General features: G+C 47.7%; 1 protein-coding gene across 1 annotated transcript; it reads right to left on the bottom strand.

Annotated features, from left to right (window-relative positions):
* Window positions 1-5,177: 5,177 nt before the first annotated feature.
* NDUFA9 (NADH:ubiquinone oxidoreductase subunit A9) lies at window positions 5,178-23,489 on the bottom strand. Its single transcript, XM_040978764.1, has 11 exons — window positions 23,422-23,489; window positions 19,225-19,395; window positions 18,837-18,934; window positions 17,530-17,621; window positions 16,350-16,491; window positions 13,834-13,936; window positions 12,439-12,506; window positions 11,327-11,403; window positions 9,218-9,313; window positions 7,266-7,332; window positions 5,178-5,454 (listed from the first exon to the last, which is right to left on the bottom strand). Exons 1-11 carry the CDS (start codon window positions 23,468-23,470, stop codon window positions 5,281-5,283), a joined length of 1,137 nt encoding a protein of 378 aa, XP_040834698.1. The 5' UTR covers window positions 23,471-23,489; the 3' UTR covers window positions 5,178-5,280.
* Between the last annotated feature and the right edge of the window lie 217 nt (window positions 23,490-23,706).

The raw sequence follows: 23,706 nt of genomic DNA, 5'->3' as shown, positions 1-23,706 counted from the left end.
AGCAAGATTCTCATGCATTGTTAGATGGAAAACAGTCTGCCATTTCCTGGGAAGGATGATGGAGTTATCAAATGACCCAGGAAGTCTACCCCCAAAGTACACTTGAGACAAAAGAAAATGTTTGTCCACGCTGAAAACTTGAACATGAATCCTAATCACAGTACTATTCATACTAGCCCAGACTAGAAATAATCCAAATGGCCACCAAGTGGAGAATCAACCCAAATGCACTGTGTCTTTACAACAGGTTATTTTTGACAATACATTCTGGGAAGCAGCAGTGGTGGCCCAAGTAGCTGGCCTCCTGTTACCCACATAGGAGACACAGAGCAAACTTTCATTTCTCTGGCTTCAACCTGGCCCAGACCCAGCTGTTGCAGGCATCTGGGGAGTGAACCAGTAGATGAGCAGTCGCTCTTCTCACTGCTTCTCGCAACCGAGCCTTTTAGATGAATTAACAAATAACATTTTTAAAGATTATGCAACAACAGAAAAGATGAACCTGACATGCTATAACATGGATGTCACCTGTAATCATTATGAGAGAAAAGGAAATGCCAGTCACAGAAGGACTTACAGGATAGATCCAGAATGTATAAGTCCCCAGGAACAGGATAAAAGCAAAAGTTTCGGGCTTACTTAGGGAAAAGGAAGTTGTGGGGCAATGAGATGCACCTGTTAATGGACTTGGGGTTTTGCTTTGGTTTTCTCTGAACCGACGAAAACATTTTTAAATTCCATTGTGGTAACAGTGACCAACTATGCACATAAACTTGCAACCACAAATTGTGTGCCTCAAATGCATGAGATGTAGGGTGTATGAATCATAGCTGCACAAAGCTGTTATTCATTTTTAATGGCAAAGGAAGATGGTAGAGGCAGACACAGAAGACAATGGGAGAAGCAGACAGCCTGGGGAGAGAGAAGAAGCTTCCAATTAGGTGGGAGAACAGAGGAATCCAAGCAGAGAATTTGAGGAAAACTCAAGGCTGCAGAGTTGCTAACTGGAAGTGACTCTCGCTAATCCTTACACAGCCTTCGTTTGTACACTGAGATAACTACTCATTAGGCCCAAGGCTTCAGAAGGTTTTAGACTGTTTTTGCTGACAACTCTGCTTATTGCCCAGGAGCTGTCTGTAGGCGGGTCACCTGCCAATTACCAGCAATAAAGCAGGTTAAGAACAGGATTTCTGCTTATTCGGCCTGAACCCCCACATCACCAAATCCCCATTCCTTCAACCCTTGATGTTCACAGTTCCCAAAGTGCACCCCCACCTACATCAAGGTCCCGAGGGACCCCGGCCTGGCCCAACTGGAATCATGCGTGTCACGGATGCTGCGACTGTGGGGCAGCCGGTCACTAAGGTACACGTTGTAGCCAAATTTCTCAAACAGGTCCTGCGCTTCCTTCTGCTGGGCCTCAGAGAGCTCCTGGCCCCACTGCCGGAAGAGCATCGAGTGTGGAAAGAGCTTCTCTGGGGGTCTGTGCTGCTTTATCTTTGGGGGGTTGGTCTTGTCATTCATTGCAGGTTGATGGGGGTGCCCTTCTTTGTTCATGCTCCGTCCTTTGCTTTACAGTCCGTTTCATATTTTCTCCTGCCAAGGAAAAGGGTAAGGAGGAACACTTTGTCAACTCCCAGATGCCCGGGCATTGCCAACCAGGCTGATATCCTTGCAATGGTTCATGTTCCGAGCTCTTGCCCAGCTCCATCACAATAGCCCTGCCCTTCACCTTGGAGGCTCCTTAGGAACTGACCTGCTGTGATCTAAGATAGACAATAAAGGAAAGCATGGGCATGCAGTGGATAAGCCACCGCTGCGATGCCAGCATCCCATATGAGTCCAGGTTCAAGTCCTTGATGTTCTTCCCTAGCTAGCTTCCTACTAATGTGTCCGGAGAGCGGTGGGTGATGGTTCAAGTTTTCAGGTGAAGTTCCTGGCTCACAGCTTCAGACTAGCTCAGATCTGATGTTAAGGCTAGTGAATAAATGTTCTCTCTCTCTCCCTGCTTCTCTCTTTCATTATGTCTTCCAAATAAATAAATGGACTTTTAAAAAGAAGAGATTGACAATCTTTTTTTTTTTCAGAATGTAGTCCAAGAATCAATCACTTCCGAATCACTGGTTGTGATTATCAAACAATGTGAGTAACAGCCTCATCCTCTTATCTACTAAAAATCAGAATTCCTGAGTCAAGTGCAGATATGCGCAGGGAAAGCTGCCAAAAATCTGCATTTTTAACACATCAAGAAGTAATTCTTTCTGCATGATAAAAAGTATAAAACGTTGTTCTGGACTCGTGGCAAATGCAGGTATTACCATCATCCGCCCATGCCATCACTTCTCACACAAGAGAATTACAGTGACCTCATGGAAACTGGTGCCAAAAAACATTTTTGAAATGTGACCCTCCATAGTTTTTCCATAACACGCTTTTTCATGAACTTTTCAAACACTCAATGCTTCAAGAATAGTCCTTTTGGGTCCGGCACAGTAGCCTAGTAGCTACAGTCCTTGCCTAGCAGACTCTGAAAGGCTTAGCAGATCATGAATAATGCAGACCATCGCTGTCTCATGCTTACGGTCTTTAAAGCATTTACAATGCAACCAATACTTTTATGCACTTTAAATATTTATTTATTGAAAAGGCATAGTGACAAAAAGAGAGGGAGCGAAAAAGAGATCTCCCATCTCTGCTTCACTCCCCAGAAGGCTGCCCAGCCCAGGCGAGTGCAGGTGGAAGCCAGGAGCCAGGAGCTCCGTTTGGGTCTCCCATGGGAGTGGCAGATGCGCCAAGTACTAGAGCCATCTCCCACTACTTTCCTAGCACGTTAGCAGGAGCTGGATCAGAAGCAAAACCGGCACTCCAACACGGGGTGCGGGTACCACAGGCAGTGGCTTCACCCTCAGCGTCACCACGCCACATTCCACATTTAGCACTGCCATCTGATTCATCTTCTGATTCCAATCTGAGTGGCTGTGTTGCCAAAGCGGGTGCTTGTGATTCCAATTTAAAATACGTACTTCGTTAATTTAGTCTTTAAAATGTGAGAGTTTCATGGTCTGTAAACAGTATCGTGACACCAGACTTTATGATTCTTATCTATGCTATTAATTTGTTTGACTAGAATGTCGTTCAGTACATGGCAAGGTTTTGTATATTAGTCAGTTACAAACTTAGAGAATTTATTTTAAAATGCAGTTTAAAATATCTAAGGAAGTTTAAGTAACTCAATTATAGGAACTCCTTAAAAGCATCTGCTACATCCACTGTTTATAAATTGATTGCCGGGTTGAGTTTATGACCTTAAAAAAATGGTATTTTTACTGCAATAAATTACATAATTTGAAACGTCTGTACTAATAGGCTGCCATCCAGGAAGCTTAAAAAATCTATATTGAGGAGGCAGTGTGGTAGTTCAACAGGCTAATCCTTCACCTGCATTTGCTGGCATCCAGCATGAGTGCTCGTTTGTGTCCTGGCTGCCCCCCGTTCCCATCCAGCTCCCTACGTGACATACGCTGCACATGTTAATGCCTGCTAACCTGCTCTCACAGGGGTCAGCCTCCACTGTCAGGGCTGAGGACAGTAGCTTCTCAACCACAAGCTACAGAGATGAGAATGGGCACTAGCAGCAGGTTAGACATTGTAGGAGAAGATACAGTCCGTTACTTTTGTATCAATCACTGTATCAGATTAATGCTGCCCATCTGTGTGCTTACCGGGCTGGCTTATGGGGTGTCATCCAAAGTAATAGAAGACAGAAAAAATACAGAGTTGGCCTCCTTTGTCTACTAAACTGGATCTCACATGAGTATAAATCAGTAGAGTTCATGAAAATGAAATTCCTGGGCCCTCCTAGGAATGTTGATTCTATAGCTGTGGGGTGCGGCTCGACAACCCAGCTTCGTGACCACAATCACCTTAAACTTGGGCACAGCTCTTGCACGTCCCAGCTCCCTGCACGCTACTGTGCACACAAATCTCCTGCAGACCTGGTTAACAGGCAGATTTGGATTCCACCAGGGAGAGGGCTGGGGACCCTGCACTGAGACAAGCTCCCGGGTGGCACTGATGCCCTGTGGGGACTCGGGCACACAGAGGACAGGTGAGGACTCGCCTTCCACCCCCCAGGCCCTTCTCTGAAGAGGGTCTGTGCTGACCTTCCCGTCCCACAGAGCAAGGGCCAAGATCCAACGGAACCGCGAGCAGCCCCGAGCCACCTCGATGGTGACGGCTGACTTCACTGTGAACTACGGAGTCTGGAACGAGGCTGTGGTGGGGGCTTGCCAGCACTGAACCAACTGTTCCTCGGGTTCGTGGGCACCGCTGACATGGAGACTGAGGCATGTGCTTGGGTCTAGGAAGACCCAAGAGTGGTGCCCCCAGCAAGGCGGATGGAGGTCTCCAAGAGCTCAGGACCAGGACAGCAGTCACAACTTCCCGTGAAAGGCCTGACCATCCAGTCTCCAGGCAACGCTCACGTCCTTTGCACACTGCTTTTTCAAATGTGTGCAGATATCACTAAATAAATTTTAAGATCGTCAGTGTGACTAAATTCAGAATGGTTACAATACACTGTAGTTTTCTCAACTAATGAAGAAGAAATGACAATCACGTATTCAGTTCGTCACAATATTTTGAAATTAAAGAGGGGTCCCTGTCTTCCAGAATAGATGCTAGAAGTGGCATGGCACAGGGAAATTCAAATCTTACAGCATTTCAAAAAGCCAAAGATTTGTACATCATTATTAAGTACACCACGTTGTCCCTCCACTTCTTCTGGGGATTGGTCCAGAGTCCTCTTTTACACCTGCCAGATACCAACATCTGTGGAGGCCCAAGTCCCTTACGGTGCAGCATTTGCATAAAACCCATATACATCTGCCCCATACCTTCAACCATCCCGGAATTATTTATAACCCCTAATATAACACGTCATATGAATAGTTGTTGCACTGTATCATCTAGGAAGTAATAACCAGAAAAACAGACCCTCTGTGTATGTTCAGTATGGAAGCAAATTTTTTCAATTGCTTTTGATTTGTTGTAGTTGGTTGAATCCATGGATATGGTGCCTACAGAAGGAAGGGTGACTGCCTAAAGAAAATTATCTTCAAGTCTGCAGTGTGACTAGATTTCTCATTTTACAGATCAATAAATAAAACAATGCAGAATTTAGCTTCAGACATTTTAATAGAGGGAGCTTTACGACTACGTATAGACTCCCTAAAGAATGTAGGTCGGCCGCTGGTCAGCAGCCAAGTGCCCCAGGGCTGCTCAGGGGGCAGTGACGATCTTGGACGGCTTTGCATCCTCAATTTCGGAAGACAGCCAGCGGTAAGTGCGATGACGCCGCAGCACCTCAATGGCCTTGAGCTCCAGCGGTGTCGCCTGGATGCCGAGGTCTTCCAAGCCGGGCAGATGTGGCAACACCTTGTCTGTGATGTAATTCTTTGAATAAACAAAGGACCAGAGAGGATGCTGAACATTCATCAGGAACACAAAATGCCCCCACAGCAAACTCTTACTGCTCAGCTGAGACCTCACTGCCTTCTAAGAACACATGGAGAGACTCCTGGCTTAAGGAGGAGTGGAGGGAGGGAAAAAGTCAGATTACCAAGTCTCCCTAACTGAGCACAGGACACACCGCAGATGAGCCACCCAATAAATAAAACCCAAGCCCATCTGCATCCCAGATGTACAAGTCTCCGGTGGCATGGGCCGGGGCTGGCTTCCCAGGGGGATTAGGGAGCCAAAGGCGGCGAGGCAGAGCAGGCTCCTTCCCCAGCGCCTGCTGTGCCTGTGCTCAGCATCTCACACCTCCATTAACAGGAGCAGGCAGTACCCACTCCTCGCCGTGGAGCCAGCCCACGTACTCCTCAGCCTTTCCAGTGAACTCAGCCTGGGGGACCAACGCTCTCTACAGAGCTAACAAACAAACCCCTTTTGTTTTGTAGCTAAGAGGAATGAAATATAAGACCAAAGCTCCCAGATCTTGTATAAAGCAAATTAACAGAACCAATCTGCAAGTGGGGACAGCACTGATCCTTCATCAAATGTCTGCCATTCTTTTATCAAGCACTGCAGTCTCTGAACCAGCCCACTGCATCAACACTGGGTTAATGCTAAGTACGCATTCGTGTAGGACATGCCAATGGGCCAGCTACTTGAGCTCCCGCACTCACACAGGAGACCCAGAAGCAGCTCCTGGCTCCTGGCGTGGGCCTGTACCACCAGGGCCATTGCAGCCACTGGGAAAGTGAACTAATGAATGAAAAGTCTCTTTGTCTCTCCCTCTTTCAAATAAATAAATAAGTCTTCCAAAAAAAAAAAAAGGAAGAAGAAAAAAAGAAAAGATTATGAAGTTTGAGAATTAAAACTTTTTTAAAAAAGTAGGAACACGGCGGAGTGAGATCTGGCACGCACTGTCTGAAGGGCCCTTGCTGCAGGTCTAGCCCTGTGCTAACACAGCAAGCAATGAGCCAAAGGTCCACTTTAAATTCAAGTTTAAATTAGTTAAAATTAACTAAAATTCAAGTTTCATTTCTGCGGTCACACTGGTCCCATGTCGAGTGCTCAATGTCACATGTTGCTGATGGCTATGTGACAAGGCAGGCACAGAGCACTCCTGCCACTGCAGCAAGTTCTAGCAGACGAAGCTGGTCGGGAACCACAAAGGTGGTTTGGCCCTTAAAATAAGAGAGAGACGGGACACACACAACGGCTCCACTGGCTAATCTGCGTGTGCAAGTACCAGCCTCCCACATGGGCACCAGTTCATGTCCACGCTGCTTCACTTCCCACCAGCCCCCATGCTTGTGGCCTGGTAAAGCAGTTGAGGACAGCCCAAGGCCTAGGGACTCCACACCCACATGGGAGACCCCAAGGAGGCTTCTGGTTCTTGGCTTCTGATCAGCTCAGCTCTGGTTTTTGCAACCACTTGCGGAATGAACCAGCAGATGGAAGATCTTTCTCTCTGTGTCTCCTTCTTTCTGTAAATCCACCTTCCCAATAAAAATAAATCAATCTTTAAAAATGGTAGGCCGAAACAAATTAGAGCCACCGCTTCCTGGGCCACCACAGGGGTGGACAGATGAGGGGCAACACGTGACTAGAGAGACTGGCTCAAGCCAAAAGCAACATCACAGACAAGAGCATGGAAACTCCAAGCAAGCAAGCAAGCAAGCAAAGCAAGATCCTGACTCTCCAGTGCCCGCAGCCGTCTGCCCAGCTTCTACGATGCCAACCACATGCACACTCACCCGCTCCACTTTGTCCCGCGTGGTCCAGGGCTCAAATGGAGTGATTTCAAAGAGTCTTGCTATCATCCTGGGAGAATAAATGCAGATGGCACAGATGCTTAAGTGTCCCTCTGCCCAATGCTGAAGCCAATTTCTAATGGCCACAGGCCTGTGCCAAGGCAAGCACTGTCTGAGGTCTTTGTAAATAGCTTACATCTGGGTGCTACGACCTCGAGGCCACCTCTGCTTTTTAGTCTGTTTCCCATCAAGCCAACCCACGTGACCACTGTAATTACTGGCACCATTGTTCTCCCGGAGAGACTGTGCATCTTAAACACAGAGCCAAAACCAACAAAGCCGACAGACAAGATCCAACTTTCAACCAAGTCTGTGAAAACCAATGCCCTCTAAACCACAGACATGCCAGCCCGCTGCCATGAAGGACACAGGGCAAGTGGAACAGTGCGCCAGCTGTGAAATACAACTCTGGGTGTGGTGGCCCTGGGAACCAAAATACCAACAGCAAAAAAACTAAGACCCATAGTCAAGTCAGCAGGAGGACAAGAGGGGCCACCTGCCTTGAGGACTCCACTCTGCTCTAGTGAACAGTGAGGGCTGCGTGGGCACGTCATCCCTAGGCCTGCCGTAACTGTGCTCAGGGCAGTGACTTTCCAACCAGCCCTGAAGGGTCAGGGGTTGAGAGTACACGCTCTGAGCACCTCACTACAGCTAGATCACTTCTACTTTTTTATCTGATTTACCAGAAGGGCCTCTGGACAAATATTCATTGAATACAGGGTTCTGTAGCTTTTAAATAGAAAACCATTATTCTAATAAGTGGTGTAAATAAATTTTGGGAAAAAAAGACCGCCCAGAATTTCTCCAGCAACAATAACAGCTTAGCTCCGGACCAACATGCCTGCCACAGAGCATCCCTTCCAGGGCTCTCACCAGCAGCCCTGGAATCTGCTCTACAGCACTGCTCACGGGACAGGTGCTGGTCCATTCACATCCGTGACTTTTCTGCAGCGCTTTATTGCACACCTATCAACAAGAGCACCCACTACGGGCCCGGCTCTGCTTTGGGGCAAACACACGGAACACAGCAATGCCCCCTTCTTACAACATCCAGTCCCTCCCTGAAACACTCCGTCTTCTTCCTTCTCTTCACTGTCTGAGCGCTCTTCCTTTGCCTCTCTGACTGACTCTCACACTCAGCTGGTCCTCTAGAGGAGGCAGTCCGCATCATTCTGTGGCGTCTGCTTTCAGTCAGTGTGAGGATCAAGTGAGATCAAGTCAAAAAGCCCAAAGGATAGACCACTGAATAAGCAGTCACCACTCTGTGTCCTAATTGTCTGAGTCCCACATCAGACCACAGGCTTTTCGAAGGTTTGTTGTAATTGCTTAGGACTTAATACACTGCCTAAGAATACCAGACATTTGTGGAATGACTAAGCATACGAATGAGAAGAGTGAATTGTCACATTGGTTTATAAATCAGTTTCTGACAAATGTGAAGACCTTCCTGATCAGGCCACTCGGTATGACATGATTAAGTTCAAGACTTCAGACCTGCAAAGAAGTAAACCAGGAGGACAAGGCAGGACACAGGACAGAGCTGAACTGTCCTGGCTCCTCCAGCGACTGCAGCCACACTGACTCACCAAGAGGCGCTCTCTGCCGACGGCTTCCTTCTACAACCCGGTTCCAAATTTCCATTGCAGTTTGAAGACACTGTAGCTGCAGCTCCCTTGCACACACAGTTTCTGTCATTTGCACCAATCTACATGCCCCTTTCCTAGACGCCCGACTCGTCCCTCGGCTCGCATCGGGGCACGAGGAGCCCCTCTTTGATTCAGACCCTGGCCCTGCACTGTTACAGACAGACCCCTGCACTTCTAGGCAGGCACTAGTTCCAAATGTGTCAAGTCAGCTCTTTAAAGGAGGGGACAGAAAAGCAGCACTGTACTCACCGGTAGGCAAAGTGCGGCATGGGGTATGGGAGGAAGGGCCTGTGAGCCACAGCATAGATGTACTGCACCAGGTCAAAGAGCAGGTACCGACTTGGCCTTCAAAGAGCAAACAGACGGTTCTTAAACACGGGACACGGTCATTCCAACCAGCAGCTTAAGCACTCTGCTCAACGCCCACAGCAACATTTTTATGATGAAAAGGTAAATATATATGCAATAAAAACAGATGAGCATAAGCAGATTAGCACCCATGATCCCACTACTAAAGAGAACAAAGCTAACATCACAATCATTCTATGTGATTAAATATTCAATTGTCTATTATTGCATTGAATATAATCATAATTGCTTTATCAATTTACAGTTTACAGCTATTTAAGCTATTAATATCTTTTTCTCCTATAAAATAGTATTTTTAATAAACATTATTGCAAATATTTGTGCCACAATCATGTATTTAGAAGATACCTTGCATTTAAAATAAATTTCTAGAAGCAGAACTGGGTCAAAGTATATTTTGAAACAGCGAGGCTTCTGTGGAGTAAAAACACTGAAACACTGAAGTGTTTATCAACTGCTCTTCTGCACCGTACTCAGCCAGCCAAAGCCTGGCTCTGGGTAATGTCCAGTATCTGCCTGGGCCTGAACTCCAGGCAGGACAGAATCACATGGAAAATACAACTGAGGAGACTGCTGAGTCAACTGCCTCAGCCTCACACTTCCGATCAGCCCTTTCAAATGGCACGCTGAGTTCTGCCTGGTAATCCTACACTTACGGCCTTCTCCGCCCCACCTCCTCCTCACTTTTAGCTAACAGCCTTCTCACAGTCCAGTGAGAAGAGACTCCCACAATTCCATAACCGAGATGAGCACTGCAGCACATGGGGAAAGCCACTGCCCAGGAAGCCAGTATCCCATACGGGTGCCGGTTTGTGTGCTGGCTGTTCCACCTGAGCCAGCTGCCCAGCTAATGGTCAGAGAGAAGCAGTGGAAGACGGACTAAGTGTCTGTGCCCTCGCATCCACGTGGGGCAGGCCGACGAAGCTCTTGGCTCCTGCCTTCCACCTGACCCAGGCTGTCACTGCCACCATCCAGGGAGTCAAGGAGTAGAAGGGATCTCTGTCGCCCTCTCCAGAATTCTGACTTTCATGATATGTTAATCTTTAAACAGAAAAAAATTCTATAACCCAATAAACCTGGATCTGAATGTTAAAATTAACAAACACTTTCTCAGTCTGTGTCAGGGTTCTTGCTTTTTTTAATGGTGTTATCTAAAATACAAAAGTTCGCAGAGCAGGTACTACGTGGGGCTGCCCCTGCGTGGAAGACCTGAAAGCCACCAGAGAGGTGACTGTGCCTCCAGGCCAGCTCTTCTTAACCTGGAAGGCAGAACAGGACGGCTCAAGCACCAGAGGGGCACATGAGCGCATCTTCTGGCTCCTGGTTTCAGGCTAGCTCAGTCCCAGCTGCTACTGAGTCTAACTCAAAACACCAGGGAAGGGCTCAGTGTGGTAGCCTAGTGGCTAAAGACCTTGCCTTGCATGCACCAGGATCCCATGTGGGCACCAGTTCTAATCCTGGCAGCCCCACTTCCCATCCAGCTCCCTGCTTGTGGCCTGGGAAAGCAGTCGAGGACGGCCCAAAGCCTTGGGATCCTGAACCCACATAGGAGACCCAAAAGAAGCTCCTGGCTTCTGGCTTCAGATCGGCTCAGCTCTAGTCATTATGACCACTTGGGGAATGAATCAGCAGACAGAAGATCCTCCTCTCTGTAAATCTGACTTTCCAACAAAAACAAACAAATCTTTTTAAAAAATGGGGAAATAAGCAGGAATTTTGCTAGTGCTAAACAGACAAGAAGAAAAGTGTAAATAACAATCTATAATTTTCTGGGAAAAACGATGGCGTTACATGTCTAGTATTACTCGTCCCAGCATTACGTCAACCAAGAGTGACCTGCTGGAGCCTCGCACAGACTGTAACAACCAGTTCTGATTTAGAACCGTATCAACCCAGGAGCAAGCAGGCAATGTTCCAAGAGCCAGTTCTGCCCATTTATTCCTGTTACTTACTGGCGGAAAACTTTAAAGTCAAGCTCTGGGCACTTACCCACTGAAGACAAAGGTTTTTCCTTTGGCATCTGCATCCTTAATTGCATTCACAATTCCTTTGGACACGTCTACAACCTACAACAAATTACAACAACTATTAAAAAACAGCACAGTGAGGTAAGAAGGGAGGAAAAGAACAAAGCAAGAAAGGAGAGCAGGCCATACTGATTATGTGACAACATGAAAATAACACAATTGTCTGTTTCCAGAAAGCTTCTTACAAGAGAAAGGACACACACACTATCTCTGCAAGAGAGCTCAACGACTGCTTTGAGAAGCACTCTCCTGGTAAGGACACACCAATCACCGCAAGGCTCAAGACCCCCCTGGCTTGGCCTGGGCCACAACGTCCCTCCCTGCTCTCCCCAAGCTCTGCCCCAAAGCCATCTTAAATGCAAGTCGAGAGACACAGACCTGCTGACACTCTGCCATTCTGACTTTCAAAAGCAGCAGCATGGCTTTCCACCCAACATTTTTGGTTGTTGCAGCTGTGGGTGGTGCCGTAGCATCTAGAGGCTGGAGGACAGGACGCTGCCACCCTGAGACAGGCCCAACACAAAGAACAGCTGGGGGAAAAGTGCCAAAGGTGCTAGCACTGAGAACTTGTGACTCAGCATCCGACGGGATCTGGTGGCACCATCTCCCCTGCGCACGCAGGCCACCTGTCTCCCCTGCAGGACACTCCCTCAAGTCCCCTCACTGGACTTACGACTGTCGCTAGTCCATCAGGGGTCACCTCAGGGAACACCTCCTCTGACGGGCCCAAGGATAGATCAGGCATCCCTCTGACTTCAATAAACCCTTTCCCTCTCACATCACATCATCACATTAGCCCCACTGAGGTTAGCAATGTGTTCCTGCAGTTCACTATCTTGATAACCCCAGTGACACGCCCCGTGTTGGGTGCACTGAGGGTTCAATACATTTTATTGAAGGAATAAACTAGGGGAGACTTTGACAAAACATGTACTCTTAGCTAAGAGGAAGCCAACGAAAGTAACATGACAAAGAAGAAAAGGATGGCTACTGGATTAGAACAAAACCAGAAAATCAATTACCCAAACCCAATTTGAGCTCAAGCTTGTACTTTGCTCCACCCAGGGTACTCACATACACTGGCTGCTTCACTGTCTTCTTGCCCAAGGAGATGAGAGGCACACCGCCAAACCAGCGGATATCTGAAAGGCACAAGAACCACCCTTAGGAGGCCTGTGCTGCTACGCACCAATACACAGATCAACAGAACAGCACACGAGAGACCAGTGTCGTCGATTCTGAGGAAGCTGAGGACCTTAAAAGGAGCAGCCACTTGCTCCTCAGATGATACACATGCAAATGAAAATGATGCAGAGAGCAGAGCAGTCAACGGCCTGCCAACTAGCGCCTGCTCGGTGATGCTAACTGCCCGACCATCCACAAGACCACACCACAAAAGCAGTCCACTCCAAGAACCCACACAAGAACGGACAGATGAAGAATACAGTGATAAAAGCAATGTGACAAAAAAAACTAGGGTCCAGTGAGGTAGCCTAGTGGCTAAGACCTGGCCTTTCATGTGCAGGGATCCTATATGGGGTGCCAGTTCATATCCCGGCTGCTCCACTTCCCATCCAGCTCCCTGCTTGTAGCCTGGGAAAGCAGTCGAGGATGGACCACGTCCTTAGGACCCTGCACCTACGTGGGAGACCCGAAGGAGGCTCCTGACTGCTGGCTTCGGATCTGCTTAGCTGTGGTCACTGTGGCCACTTGGGGAGTGAACCAGTGGATGTCTCTCCTTTTCTCTGTAAATCTGACTTTCCAATAAAAATAATTACACCGTTTAAAAAAAAATCAGAACTAGGTAAACTGGCACATCCATAAAAGGCAGTATGACTCAGCCACACAAAGAAGCCCTAGTGCACGAAAGCCAATCTCCTAAGGCTACAAGTCATATGGGTGATCCCAACTCCACGATGCTCTGGAAAAGAAAAAACTTAGGAGATACTGCCCAGATTCACTGTGGTCAATCACGCCAGGAGGAGGAAGGGACAGCACAGGAAACACGACGGATGTGAGGGCAGCAAGAGTAATTCTGAGTAATATTCTACTATCCCGACAAAGTCATGAAGTTAATTAGGCCAAAGTGTAAACTCAAGCCGCAGATGTCCTCGGCCATGCACTTTCCATTCATCTGAGTCGCAAAGATCATAGAAGGAATTCATCAACTATGAAAATTAACACTGGGGCCAGTGCATTGGCTCGACTGGATAATCCTCTGCCTCCAGGCGGCGGCATCCTGCATGTGCATCCTACATGGGGCACTTCCTGTCCAGCCACCTGCCTGTGGAGGATGGCCAACTAAAACAAAAAGATCAAGAATGTTTTAAAAAAGGAAATATAATATCAGGGGATGAAAAGGTAAATGGGCAAGAATATAGCCAGCCTGTTGAATCAGAGAAGAATTGGTTTGTACTCAAGTCAAGCCTACTTAGACGGCACCGTTCTTCAACTATAAAGAATACGTACTAGCAAAATGGTTGAGGAATCTGTCCTCCCTTCCGAAGATGTCCGATGGCTTTATGATAGTGGCTTCTGGAAATACATCTCTCACTGCTTTCTCTCCAACAGCCTTAAAAAACAAAACAAAGCATCTGTCGTAAGTGTTCAAAGTTCTGGGACAAGTGAGCAAAACTTGCATCCCTCTTGCACTGTCAGGACACAACCTGCATTTCAAAGGTCTATTCTTTCTCCATATGAAGATAGTCATGTGAGACCGTATTACAGTGTTAATGCTTTGCCCCTTCTGTGGCTGCTGGTGGGTTTCTTCCTGTTTGCATTTAGGGATGTTTAAAGAGGAAGGAAGGGACCCGACAAGATAGCATAGTGGCTAAAGCCCTTGCCTTGAACGCACCGGGATCCCACATGGGCACCAGCTCTAATCCCAGCAGCCCCACTTCCCATCTAGCTCCCTGCTTGTGGCCTGGGAAAGCAGTCTAAGACAGCCCAAAGCCTTGGGACCCTATACCCGCATGGGAGATCCAGAAAAGGCTCCTGGTTCCTGGCTTCGGATTGGCTCACCTCCAGCCATTGCAGCCACTTAGGGAGTGAACCATTGGACAAAAGATCTGTCTTTCCTCCATTCTGTATATCTGCCTTCCCCCCCAAAAAATAAATAAATCTTTAATAAAGAATACTTTTTTAAAAAATAAAAATAAGGGAATGAAGAAAAATCAGAGTGTTTGCAGCTCCTGTTGCCCTCCTGGCTGGAGGAGCTCTGGTTGTTGCCAACAGCCCAGCTCCCTGCCAGGAACAGAGCTCCTTCTAGCTGACGTGGCCCCTCACGGCTTCACACATGTTCTATGCTCTTACAATTTCAGACTTCCTTTATTTCTCCTGTCAGAAAATAACTTCATATTCAGATTCAAACACAAAATTAACACAGCAGACAAAAAGATGCCTCCAGCTCTCACTATAAAAACCAGCAAGCCCAGGAACACTTTCTCCTCCAGGACCAGCAATGTAGTCGCCAAGGCTTCAGAGCTCACCTCCTTTCAGCTCGTCAGGAACCTGTCCACTTGGCTCTTTCCCCCCGCTTCAGTCCCGCTCTCGTGGCCAGCACCTCCCCGCAAGCATCGGCCAAGGCAAACGGAACAACCCTCCGTCTCATGTCCCCACCTCTCTGCCTCCCAAGCAGCCCCCTTCCTCGTCTCATCAACCAGTGTGCTTGAAAACACGCTTCTCTCACTCTCACTGCCTCAGCTCTAAGTCACTCTTCACTCACCTGTACACCGGGCTCTGCCTCAAGGTTTGTGCAGAAACGATTTTTTTAGGATCACAGCTGACCTCCACGTCAACGAGCGACTTCACAGTTCTCGTTCAACGCATCACACGCCCCTGCTCTGCCTTCTACCTCACCACGTCCACCTTGCCATAATCTTCTGTGTTTGTTTGGTTTTTGCATGTGCCTCTGGGTCTTTTCTCAACCTCAATTCCTTACTAACACACCTTGTGGTTCCCCTACTACTTCAATGAACATCAAAGGCCGCTGACTTCCAAACCTTTCATTTCTTCCCAGATCTCTGTTTCAAACCCCAGGATCTTAAACCACCACTTGGCCACTCTTGTCTGGGCAGAAAGCACATGCGCAGTGCACCTGAAGCCCAAGTGCCCAGCTGGACCCTCTTCTTCTGTCTTGAGTTACACAGTGTTCCTCAATGTTGAAATTATCGCTTGGAATTACATAAGGAAAGTTTAAAGCTACTGATGTGCAAGGCCTGCCCCTGGAGATTGTCTCACCTAGTCTAGAAGGTAACTAGAGAACTGGAAGTGCTACAAGAACAGCCGTTCCCCTGGCAGCACTTACCCGCCATGGCCAGCCTTCATATCACCCATGTAAAAGTGTTGTGCTACAGTGAGCTAGGTTGCCACAGGCCATGCTGGCATCCCATCTGGGAGCACCAGTTTGAGTCCCATCTGCCCTGGCTTCCAATCCAGCCCAAATACCTGGGCCCCTAATACACACGTGGGAAACCTGGATGGAGTCCCTGGCTCCTGGCTTCGGTCTGGACCAGCCCTGGAAGATACAGCCATTTAGGGAGACTGAACCAGTGGATCTATGCTATCTTTCTCTTTATCATTCTGCCTTTCAAATAAATAAACTTTTTAAAGAAGAGGGGACAGCGCATAAAAACCACAATTAGGCAAGGAGTCGGAGAACAAAAAATGGTCCTTTAACCATAGGAGGGTAAACAAGTTTGACTCCCTAGCAGAAGGCCTACTCTAGCTTTTATGATGCTTCTGCCTGATCCTACCACATCCCAGAGCTACCCGATGCCTATGCAGATAGGCCAACAATATCAATCCATCTGGGGACCCCTCAGCAGAATGCCCTGGACAGCAGTCAACCAGGAAGTCAGAAGACAACACACACCATCACTCAACTGGGAACATGCAGGGTCAGATGAGAAACACTTGTCACTTCAATCAGCTCCGAGATCCTTAGGAACTAGCTCTCTGAAACATGCCCCACATCAACTTGTTACCTTATTTCTCAGGTATCTGGAAGGACTTTTGATATCAGCATTCAGATGTGAAACATGGATGAATCTTTCAACCCCAGCTTCCCTGGACACTTGAGCAATTGCTTGGGGAATCTTCACGAAAACATCCTCAAAATCAAAGTTTCTGAAACAAAGAATACAAATGAGATTAGTTAGGAATGGGACCCGGGATTTCAAACTTTTCTGTGGTAAGCTGGTTTTCCTAGCCATACTGAAATTCCTAATAGCTGCACTTTTAAACAGTAATGATTTCACTTAAAGTCCAAATTCACGGTCTTCCCGAGTTTTCTAGCCCGGCTGTCATTCCTGAGCACAATGTCAGGCTCATCTATTCGGCACTGACAACTCTGTGTTCTTGGGGCTCTTTAACAAGCTGCGCTGCACTTGCTAGCAAACAGAAGGGAAGCACTGGGGGCTGGAAAAGGAAGATACTAAACAGCAGTTACCGAGTTAGTACCATAACTACTGCTTCCACTGTGCTACTCATAAAGAGGATATGAAGATGAGTAAGATGCTCTGTGTCATCCAAGACTTAAAACATATTTAATGAGACAAATACACATAAATCAATCTAAGACGAATCTAAGCCAAACATTAGCCAAGTGCTGGGGGGAAAAGAAAACTGGGAACAAAGTACTGTGAAAGTACAGGATTAAAACTCTGTTTAGAGACAAGCATCCAGCCCAGTGGTTACGATGCTGCTCTGGACACCTGCCACATGTCTCATAGTGGCAAGCCTGGTCCAGCTCCTGGCACTGCTCCTGGCTCCAGCTTCCTGCCAATGCACACCTGAGGGGGCAGCAGGTGACAGCTCAGACACCTGGGTCTCAGTCACCCATGTGGGAGACCTAGAATGTATTGAGATTCTGCTTTCAGCCTGGCCCAGCCCCGGCTGCTGTGCACATCTGGAGAGTGAACCAGTAAACAGATAACCTGTCTCTGTCTCTTTAAAGTGAAATGCATCAGTTTGTACATAAACAGCCCATACAAAGGCTAAATACAAACATTCAAACCCACACAAAAGTGAAACGCTCCTAAGGAGCTCCCCTGGTGTTCCATCAGCCCTGACTAAGGGACTAAACAAGCACCTACAAGGTGCTCAGTTACCATCCAGTGGACCCCAAGATGGGATTCTGCAAAGACACGTGCATCCAAGGCTGACCTGGTTTCCCACTCCCGTCCGACAAGGTTGATGACCACGTTGCTGTGCTGCACCGCCCTCCGGATCGAGTCTTTGTCCCTGCCGTTCCATTCCTGTAGGAGCAGCAGCCCAGCAGGTGAAGCCCCAGGAGTGACGCCGAGCCCGCCACACCTCCGCAGCCCCCGGGAGCACAGAGTGCTGCTGAACGCAGGCTGCTCGGGCCACAGCCCAGGCCGAGTCCCTGACTGTGCTGGAGACCGACTCATCAAAGGAACTGGGAGAACTGAAGAGTCACTGTTTCTCCTTAACGAAGCACACTGGTTTTTGTCCACCCAATTCTCCCACTCATCAAATAAGGAAACCCAGCCGTCTAGTCTCCCTTCAAAAGCCAAACACCCAAGGCTTACTTCGGAGTAAGTACACTTCCCCTTCTGGCAGCTGACCGAACACAGGAGAGTCTTCACAACTGCTTTCTAGTTCTCTTTACTCTTCACTCTTTTATAACTGAATTAGTTACTCCTACTTTAAAAATTGGGAAACATGAAGCCGGCATTGTGGTGCAGCCTGTTAAGCTGCCACCTGTATTGTCAGCATCCCAAACTAGCACCAGTTCAAGTCCTCCTGCCTTCTCTATTTTCAATCTAGCTGGCTGCTAAAAATTTGCAAAATGAACTATACTACTGTAGTCATAAAAGGGAAATTGGTGGGGAGGGAGGAACTAGGGAGGAGAAAGAGGAAATTTTTGAGCCTATGGAATCGGATTATAAAATAAAAATAAAATAAAATTTTAAAATCAGCCAACGGGTCTGGGGACTCAGTAGATTCACAGCTCATTTAGCACTGAAGTCAAAGTGATACATTTGTCCACAATAGCAGCTGGGTTGCATTAAGTAAACCTGCAAAGTGATCCCAGGCCAGGATCCGTCTTAAAACGGAAAGTCAATGCTATGTCAGTATTAAAAAACAAGTAGTAAGAATTTTCTAGGCCAAATACTAAGTATATGTGCATATATCAGTGCAATGGAAGGCAGAAGGGTAAGACAGAAAACAGGAAAACAGGACAGCTGCGGCCATCCAGTTACTGTCTGTGGCTGCCTCTGGGCTCACACAGGCAGAAATGAGTAATTGTGACAAACTCTAAGAACTGCCAGGCCAACTGCTGATCTAGAAATCCTACACCAAAATATAAAAACACAGGAATTTAAACGTGAAATGCCCTTGACCCACTTTGGGAGGAAATGGGGTCAGTAAAAATGGACTCTTTCTGAAAAACGTCATAGTGATGGACACTATGTCAACTTTACAAACCCAGCCAGGAGGGTTCTTACCAGGAAGATAATCTGGCCCAGGTCCCCCATGGGACGAAGGTGCATGATGTCGTACATGTCACACCGGTAGGGTACGATCACCTGGGATCCCATACGTCCTAAAAGGTGGATTGAAACCAAGGGCAGCATGAGCATCGTAGAGGTGCAGTATACAGCGGTGATCTGTAAACACCGAAGCTTTAGTGCGATCACTGAACTGCCATTACACTCCGTACGACATCTTACCCTCTGTCATAACTTGGGCATACTGTAAAAATCACATAAATCGGAGACAAGAGTGATCTGTATTATTGTTAAAATGAAGGGACACAGCTCATGGCTGCTCATGAGGTACTCCCAATAAGTGGCTCTGACACCCAGGGAACGACAGACAGCTACTCAGACTCACCCAGGTGGTTGACGACGTATCGGCCCAAGAACCCTGTGGCCCCAAACACGGTGGCCACAAGCCCGCTGACCGAGGACCGCCCGCCTTGGCCATGAGGTATGAGGGCGTGGTGAAGAAGGCGACGGGCTGGGCCGTGACATACGGAGGTAGCCAGTGCAGTGACAGCAGAACCTTAAAAAAGATCCACAGCACACGAAAAGGGTAAATGCCAGCAAGGAAGTAACTGTGCCTACTGAGTGCTTCTCTCCCACACCTGTGACAGCATCCTGCCCTCTGGACTTGACCAATGTAAGGACCAAGGACAAAAACAAGCAGAGACCACTGCCACACAGAATTCAAAGGACCCGAGTGAATATACAACCACTAGAACGGAAACCTTATGCCTTACAACATGAAATTCACCTAGGGAGGGAAATCATATTTTTCAAGAAACATTAAATAATTACAGGTTAGGACATTATAAAACCCCATAGTGAAAGAAGTCCAGAAAATGAAGTAAAGGAGTGACAAGTCATGTTATCATGGAGAAGGAAGGATTCCTGGACAAAGCGTTTTTGGGAAAAGCTCTGAAAAAGCTAATGCATGTAACATTATGTACTGATTATGTTTGTTGAAAAATCAACATTGTTTTCTAACTGCAACATATAAGTCAACAGTCCAGATTAACATAGTGAACAATGCACTCCTTTTCTAAGTATTTATTTTAAAATTCAATTCATGTTCCATGTAGTATCAACATATTCAGAGATTATAAAGCATTTGTTAAAGCACTTGGAAATGTCTGGTATGCAGCCACTGTGATTATTCCAGAAAGTTATACTGTGTGGATGTAGCGTTTTCGTAACTCACTATTCCCTCTTGTACACAGCACGCTGGAAGTCACTGAACTCTACCCAACTTCTGAAGCCCTGCATTCCCTGAGCCCACCTAACACACTCAAGCTCTCTCTTTCCCACTCTCCCAGACACACTGGAGGTCACTGACTGCTCCCGACGGCGCCTGGTACGGCTCTGATGCCTCTGTGAGTGGACAACGCCCAACCTCTGTCACTGCCAGAGTCCTGCCACACTTAGCCACGTACAATCACTTTGCTGAGTTTCTTCCTTTGGTATTTCGATGATGTGGCAAGCTAGCTTTGCCCCTGGAATTGTTTTAAAAGTATAATAAACACAGTGGAACAGAATGATTAAGAATGTACGCTATGCTCACCAAAGCAAAAACTAAAATGAAACACTTTAGAGTAAACACGGAAATAACTAGAACTCAGAGCCAGCACTGCAGCCCAGCCTGAGATTCTGGCATCCCACGTGAGAGCCAGTTCTAATCCTGCCACTTCACTTCTCACCTAGCTCCCTGCTAATGTGCCTGGGACAGCAGCTGAGGGGGCCCACGTGCTTGGCCCCATGCACCAGAGAGACCTAAGAATTCCCGACTCCTGGGCCTGGGCTGCTGAGACTATTTGGGCAGTCAACTAACAACTGTCAGGTATCTCTTTCTCTCTAAGCTCCTAGCGCTTCAGATGGCTCAGCTCAGGCCACTGCGGCCATTGGGGAGTCAATCTAGTGGATGGAAGATCTCTCTAACTCTCCTTCTCTCTCTGTAATACTGTCTTTCAAATGAAATAAAACTGTAAAAACATAAGTAAATAATACTTATTGCCACTTAATCTGTCACACCATTGCAATAGTAAGAACCAGCAAATGCCTTTGTAAAAAATTCACGGCCACAAATCCATCCACTGCAAGACTTTGCGGCCTTTTGGCACAGCATGCGAAGCCATGGCCTGTGACTCTGGCATGCCATTTGCATGTTAGCTCCTCTCAGCTGCCTCACTTCTGATCCAGCTCTGTGCTGGAGGCCTCAGAAAACCAACAAAGGATGCTCTAGGTGTTTCAATCTCTACCACCCACGTGGGAGACCCGGATGAAATTCATGGCTCCAGACTTCAGCTGGCAGCTCATGGTAGCCATCGGGTGAATGAACCAGCAAATGGAAGCTTTCTGTCTCTCCCTCTCTAACTGTGCCTTTCAAAACATATAAATAATCTTTTGTAAAAGCAGCCAGGACTTGAACTAACGCCCACAAAGGATGCTGGTAAAACAGACAGAAAAGCTTTACCCTCTATGCCACAGCACTAGTCCCAAACACATATATTTTTAAAAGGAGTGTTTCAGGGGCATGGCATGCCACCATCAGCAATGGTGGAATCCCATATGAGCATATGAGCACCAGGCTCGAGTCCAAGCTGCTGCACTTTTGATCCGACTCCCTGCTGATGGGCCTGACAAAGCAGCAGAAGATGGTCCAAGTCTTGGGCCCCTGCACCCCATGAGAGACTAGAAAAATCTCCTGGCTTCAGTCTGGCCCAGTGCTGCCTGCTGCAGCCAGCTCGCACTGGATTAGAGGATGAAAGACCTTTCTCTCGCTGTGTCTCTGCCTTTCAAACACATAAATCTTTCTTAAGGTTTATTTACTTTTATTGGAAGGTCAGATTTACATAGAGGAGATACAGAAAGATCTTCCATCTGCTTGTTCACTCCTTAAGTGGCCACAACGGCCAGAGCTGAGCCGATCTGAGCTTCTTCTGCATCTCCCACATGGGTGCAAGGTCCCAAGGCCTTGGGCCGTCCTCAACTGCTTTCCCAGGCCACAAGCAGAGAGCTGGATGGGAAGTGGAGCCAACTGCGATTAGAACTGATGCCCATATGGGATCCTAGAGCATACAAGGAAAGGACTTCAGCTGCTAGGCTACCGTACCAGGCCTATAAAATAAACCTTAAAACACACAAATGAAGGAAAAAGTACTTTAAAAAATTCATGCAAATGGAATTAAAAGATGCTTAATGCAAAAAAAAAAAAAAAACCCTGAAATACATGCATTTTTAATACATTGTCATGAACTTTTGAAGATCCTTCATACTCATAATTTCAACATATTTTAAAAATGTATTTTTTATTTGAAAGAGGCACAGGGAAAGAAAGAGAGAAAGAGAAACCCCCATCACTGGCTCACTCCCCAAATGGCTTCAGAGGCTAGAGCCTGGCTAGTCCAAAGCCAGGGGCTTCTTCCACGTCTCCCCCCTGGGTGTAGACACAGCCTGTGGGCCAGCCTCTGCTGCTGTCTGAGGTGCGTGAGCAGAGAGCTGCACTTGAAATGGAGCAGCTGGGACTCCAACTGGCACCCATATGGGATGCCAAGTTTAGCCTACAATACCACAGTAGGGGTCCCTTCCTTATATTTTAACCTCTCTTCCAGGAACTTCCTCAAGTATAAGTAAATGACACGCACTATCACCTTCCCAGGGGTTCGTAAGAATCTCGCCCAAAGTGAAAATCAAAAAAACACCCTCCACATCAGAACTCTGTTGGATGCCTTAAAAAAAAATCCAAGTTGTAACCATCTCATCTCAACACTTCTGATTCAGGGGCTGCACAAACGAGCCCCCACTTTTGTTCTTTACAAAAATGCATGAGCAACTGCGTATGGCGCAAGTTTCTAAGGACGTGGTATTCTGAAACGCCAAAGCACAGACAGGTACACGCGGGGAAAGTCAACGGCGGGGGAGTTTGTGGAAGAGGACAGGGTAAAGGAAGAATAGCGAAGTTCTACTCTGTTGCTAAGTTTCTTGCTTTCCCAGCCTCTGGAACAACAAGCTGTTAGGTTTTTAGACTGGAAGAAAAAGACAAATTAACCCGTCAGACAAATTCTAAGGTCTCCATTCTTCTCCCAGCCCAGTTCCGCACCTGACCGGTGGGGATGCTTTTTTTTTACGTATCACTTTTACAATTATCACTGGGTTTCATCCTCTGACGTGTTAACAGACTCGGTTTTGCCTTTTTTTTTTTAATTGCGGCACCGAGAGCCTCAAGTTGAGACCGAAGCCATTCGGTGAACGCGTTCGCCAGCAGCCGCAGACGCCCACCCCTCGCCCCGCACGAGCGTCTCGCACTCCGGTTCTCTAGATGACCGTGTCACCCCGCGTCCCTCCTCTCTCCCTCCAGCCGCTCAAGGTCTCGTGTCCGCCTGCCAAGGGTGCAACCGTGAGCCGGAGACAAGACGCGCAGCCCCAGGCAGCTCCGGCCCTGGAACAATAACGCGCGCTGGATTCGACGAGACGCCTGCCCAGCAGCAAACTCCAGATATCCCTTTTCTCGGACCCTCTGGACAAGACGACCGCTCCCCTCTCTAACACTTACGTGACATTGGCCAAGCCCGGACAACCCTGAGGTGCAGGGCGGCCGCCATCTTCTCCCACAAGCCCCCACGGCCGGCCAGGCAGCCGAGAGCTACGGCTCCTCAGCTGGGTCATACGGCGGCGGGGCCTACTGTCTGCGCATGCGCCTGCCGGAAGTCCCGGGGGCGCGCCGCAGGTTGTGAGAAGAGTGAGACCTTGCGGGGAGGAGGCTGAGGAGAGCCGAGGAAGGGGTCACAAGACCTCTGCAGCGTCTACGAATTCTCAGAAAGTGGTGGAGCAGCAGTTC

The sequence above is a fragment of the Ochotona curzoniae genome, unplaced genomic scaffold (genome assembly GCF_017591425.1).
Source record: "Ochotona curzoniae isolate NIBS_2020 unplaced genomic scaffold, NIBS_Ocur_1.0 contig_2927, whole genome shotgun sequence".
NCBI lineage: Eukaryota > Metazoa > Chordata > Mammalia > Lagomorpha > Ochotonidae > Ochotona > Ochotona curzoniae.
The sequence above is the reverse complement of the archived record's forward strand: the minus strand, read 5'-3'. Positions and strand labels throughout refer to the sequence as shown.

Bases quoted from the DNA above. Each gene is read 5' to 3' on its own strand.
- NDUFA9 (XM_040978764.1), bottom strand. From the start codon at position 23,470: ATGGCGGCCGCCCTGCACCTCAGGGTTGTCCGGGCTTGGCCAATGTCA. The intron at 18,935-19,224 runs GTGAGTCTGAGT...TCCACCTTTTAG, and splicing joins ATACGTCGTCAACCACCTGG to GACGTATGGGATCCCAGGTG. The intron at 9,314-11,326 runs GTAAGTGCCCAG...TGCTCTTTGAAG, and splicing joins AAAACCTTTGTCTTCAGTGG to GCCAAGTCGGTACCTGCTCT.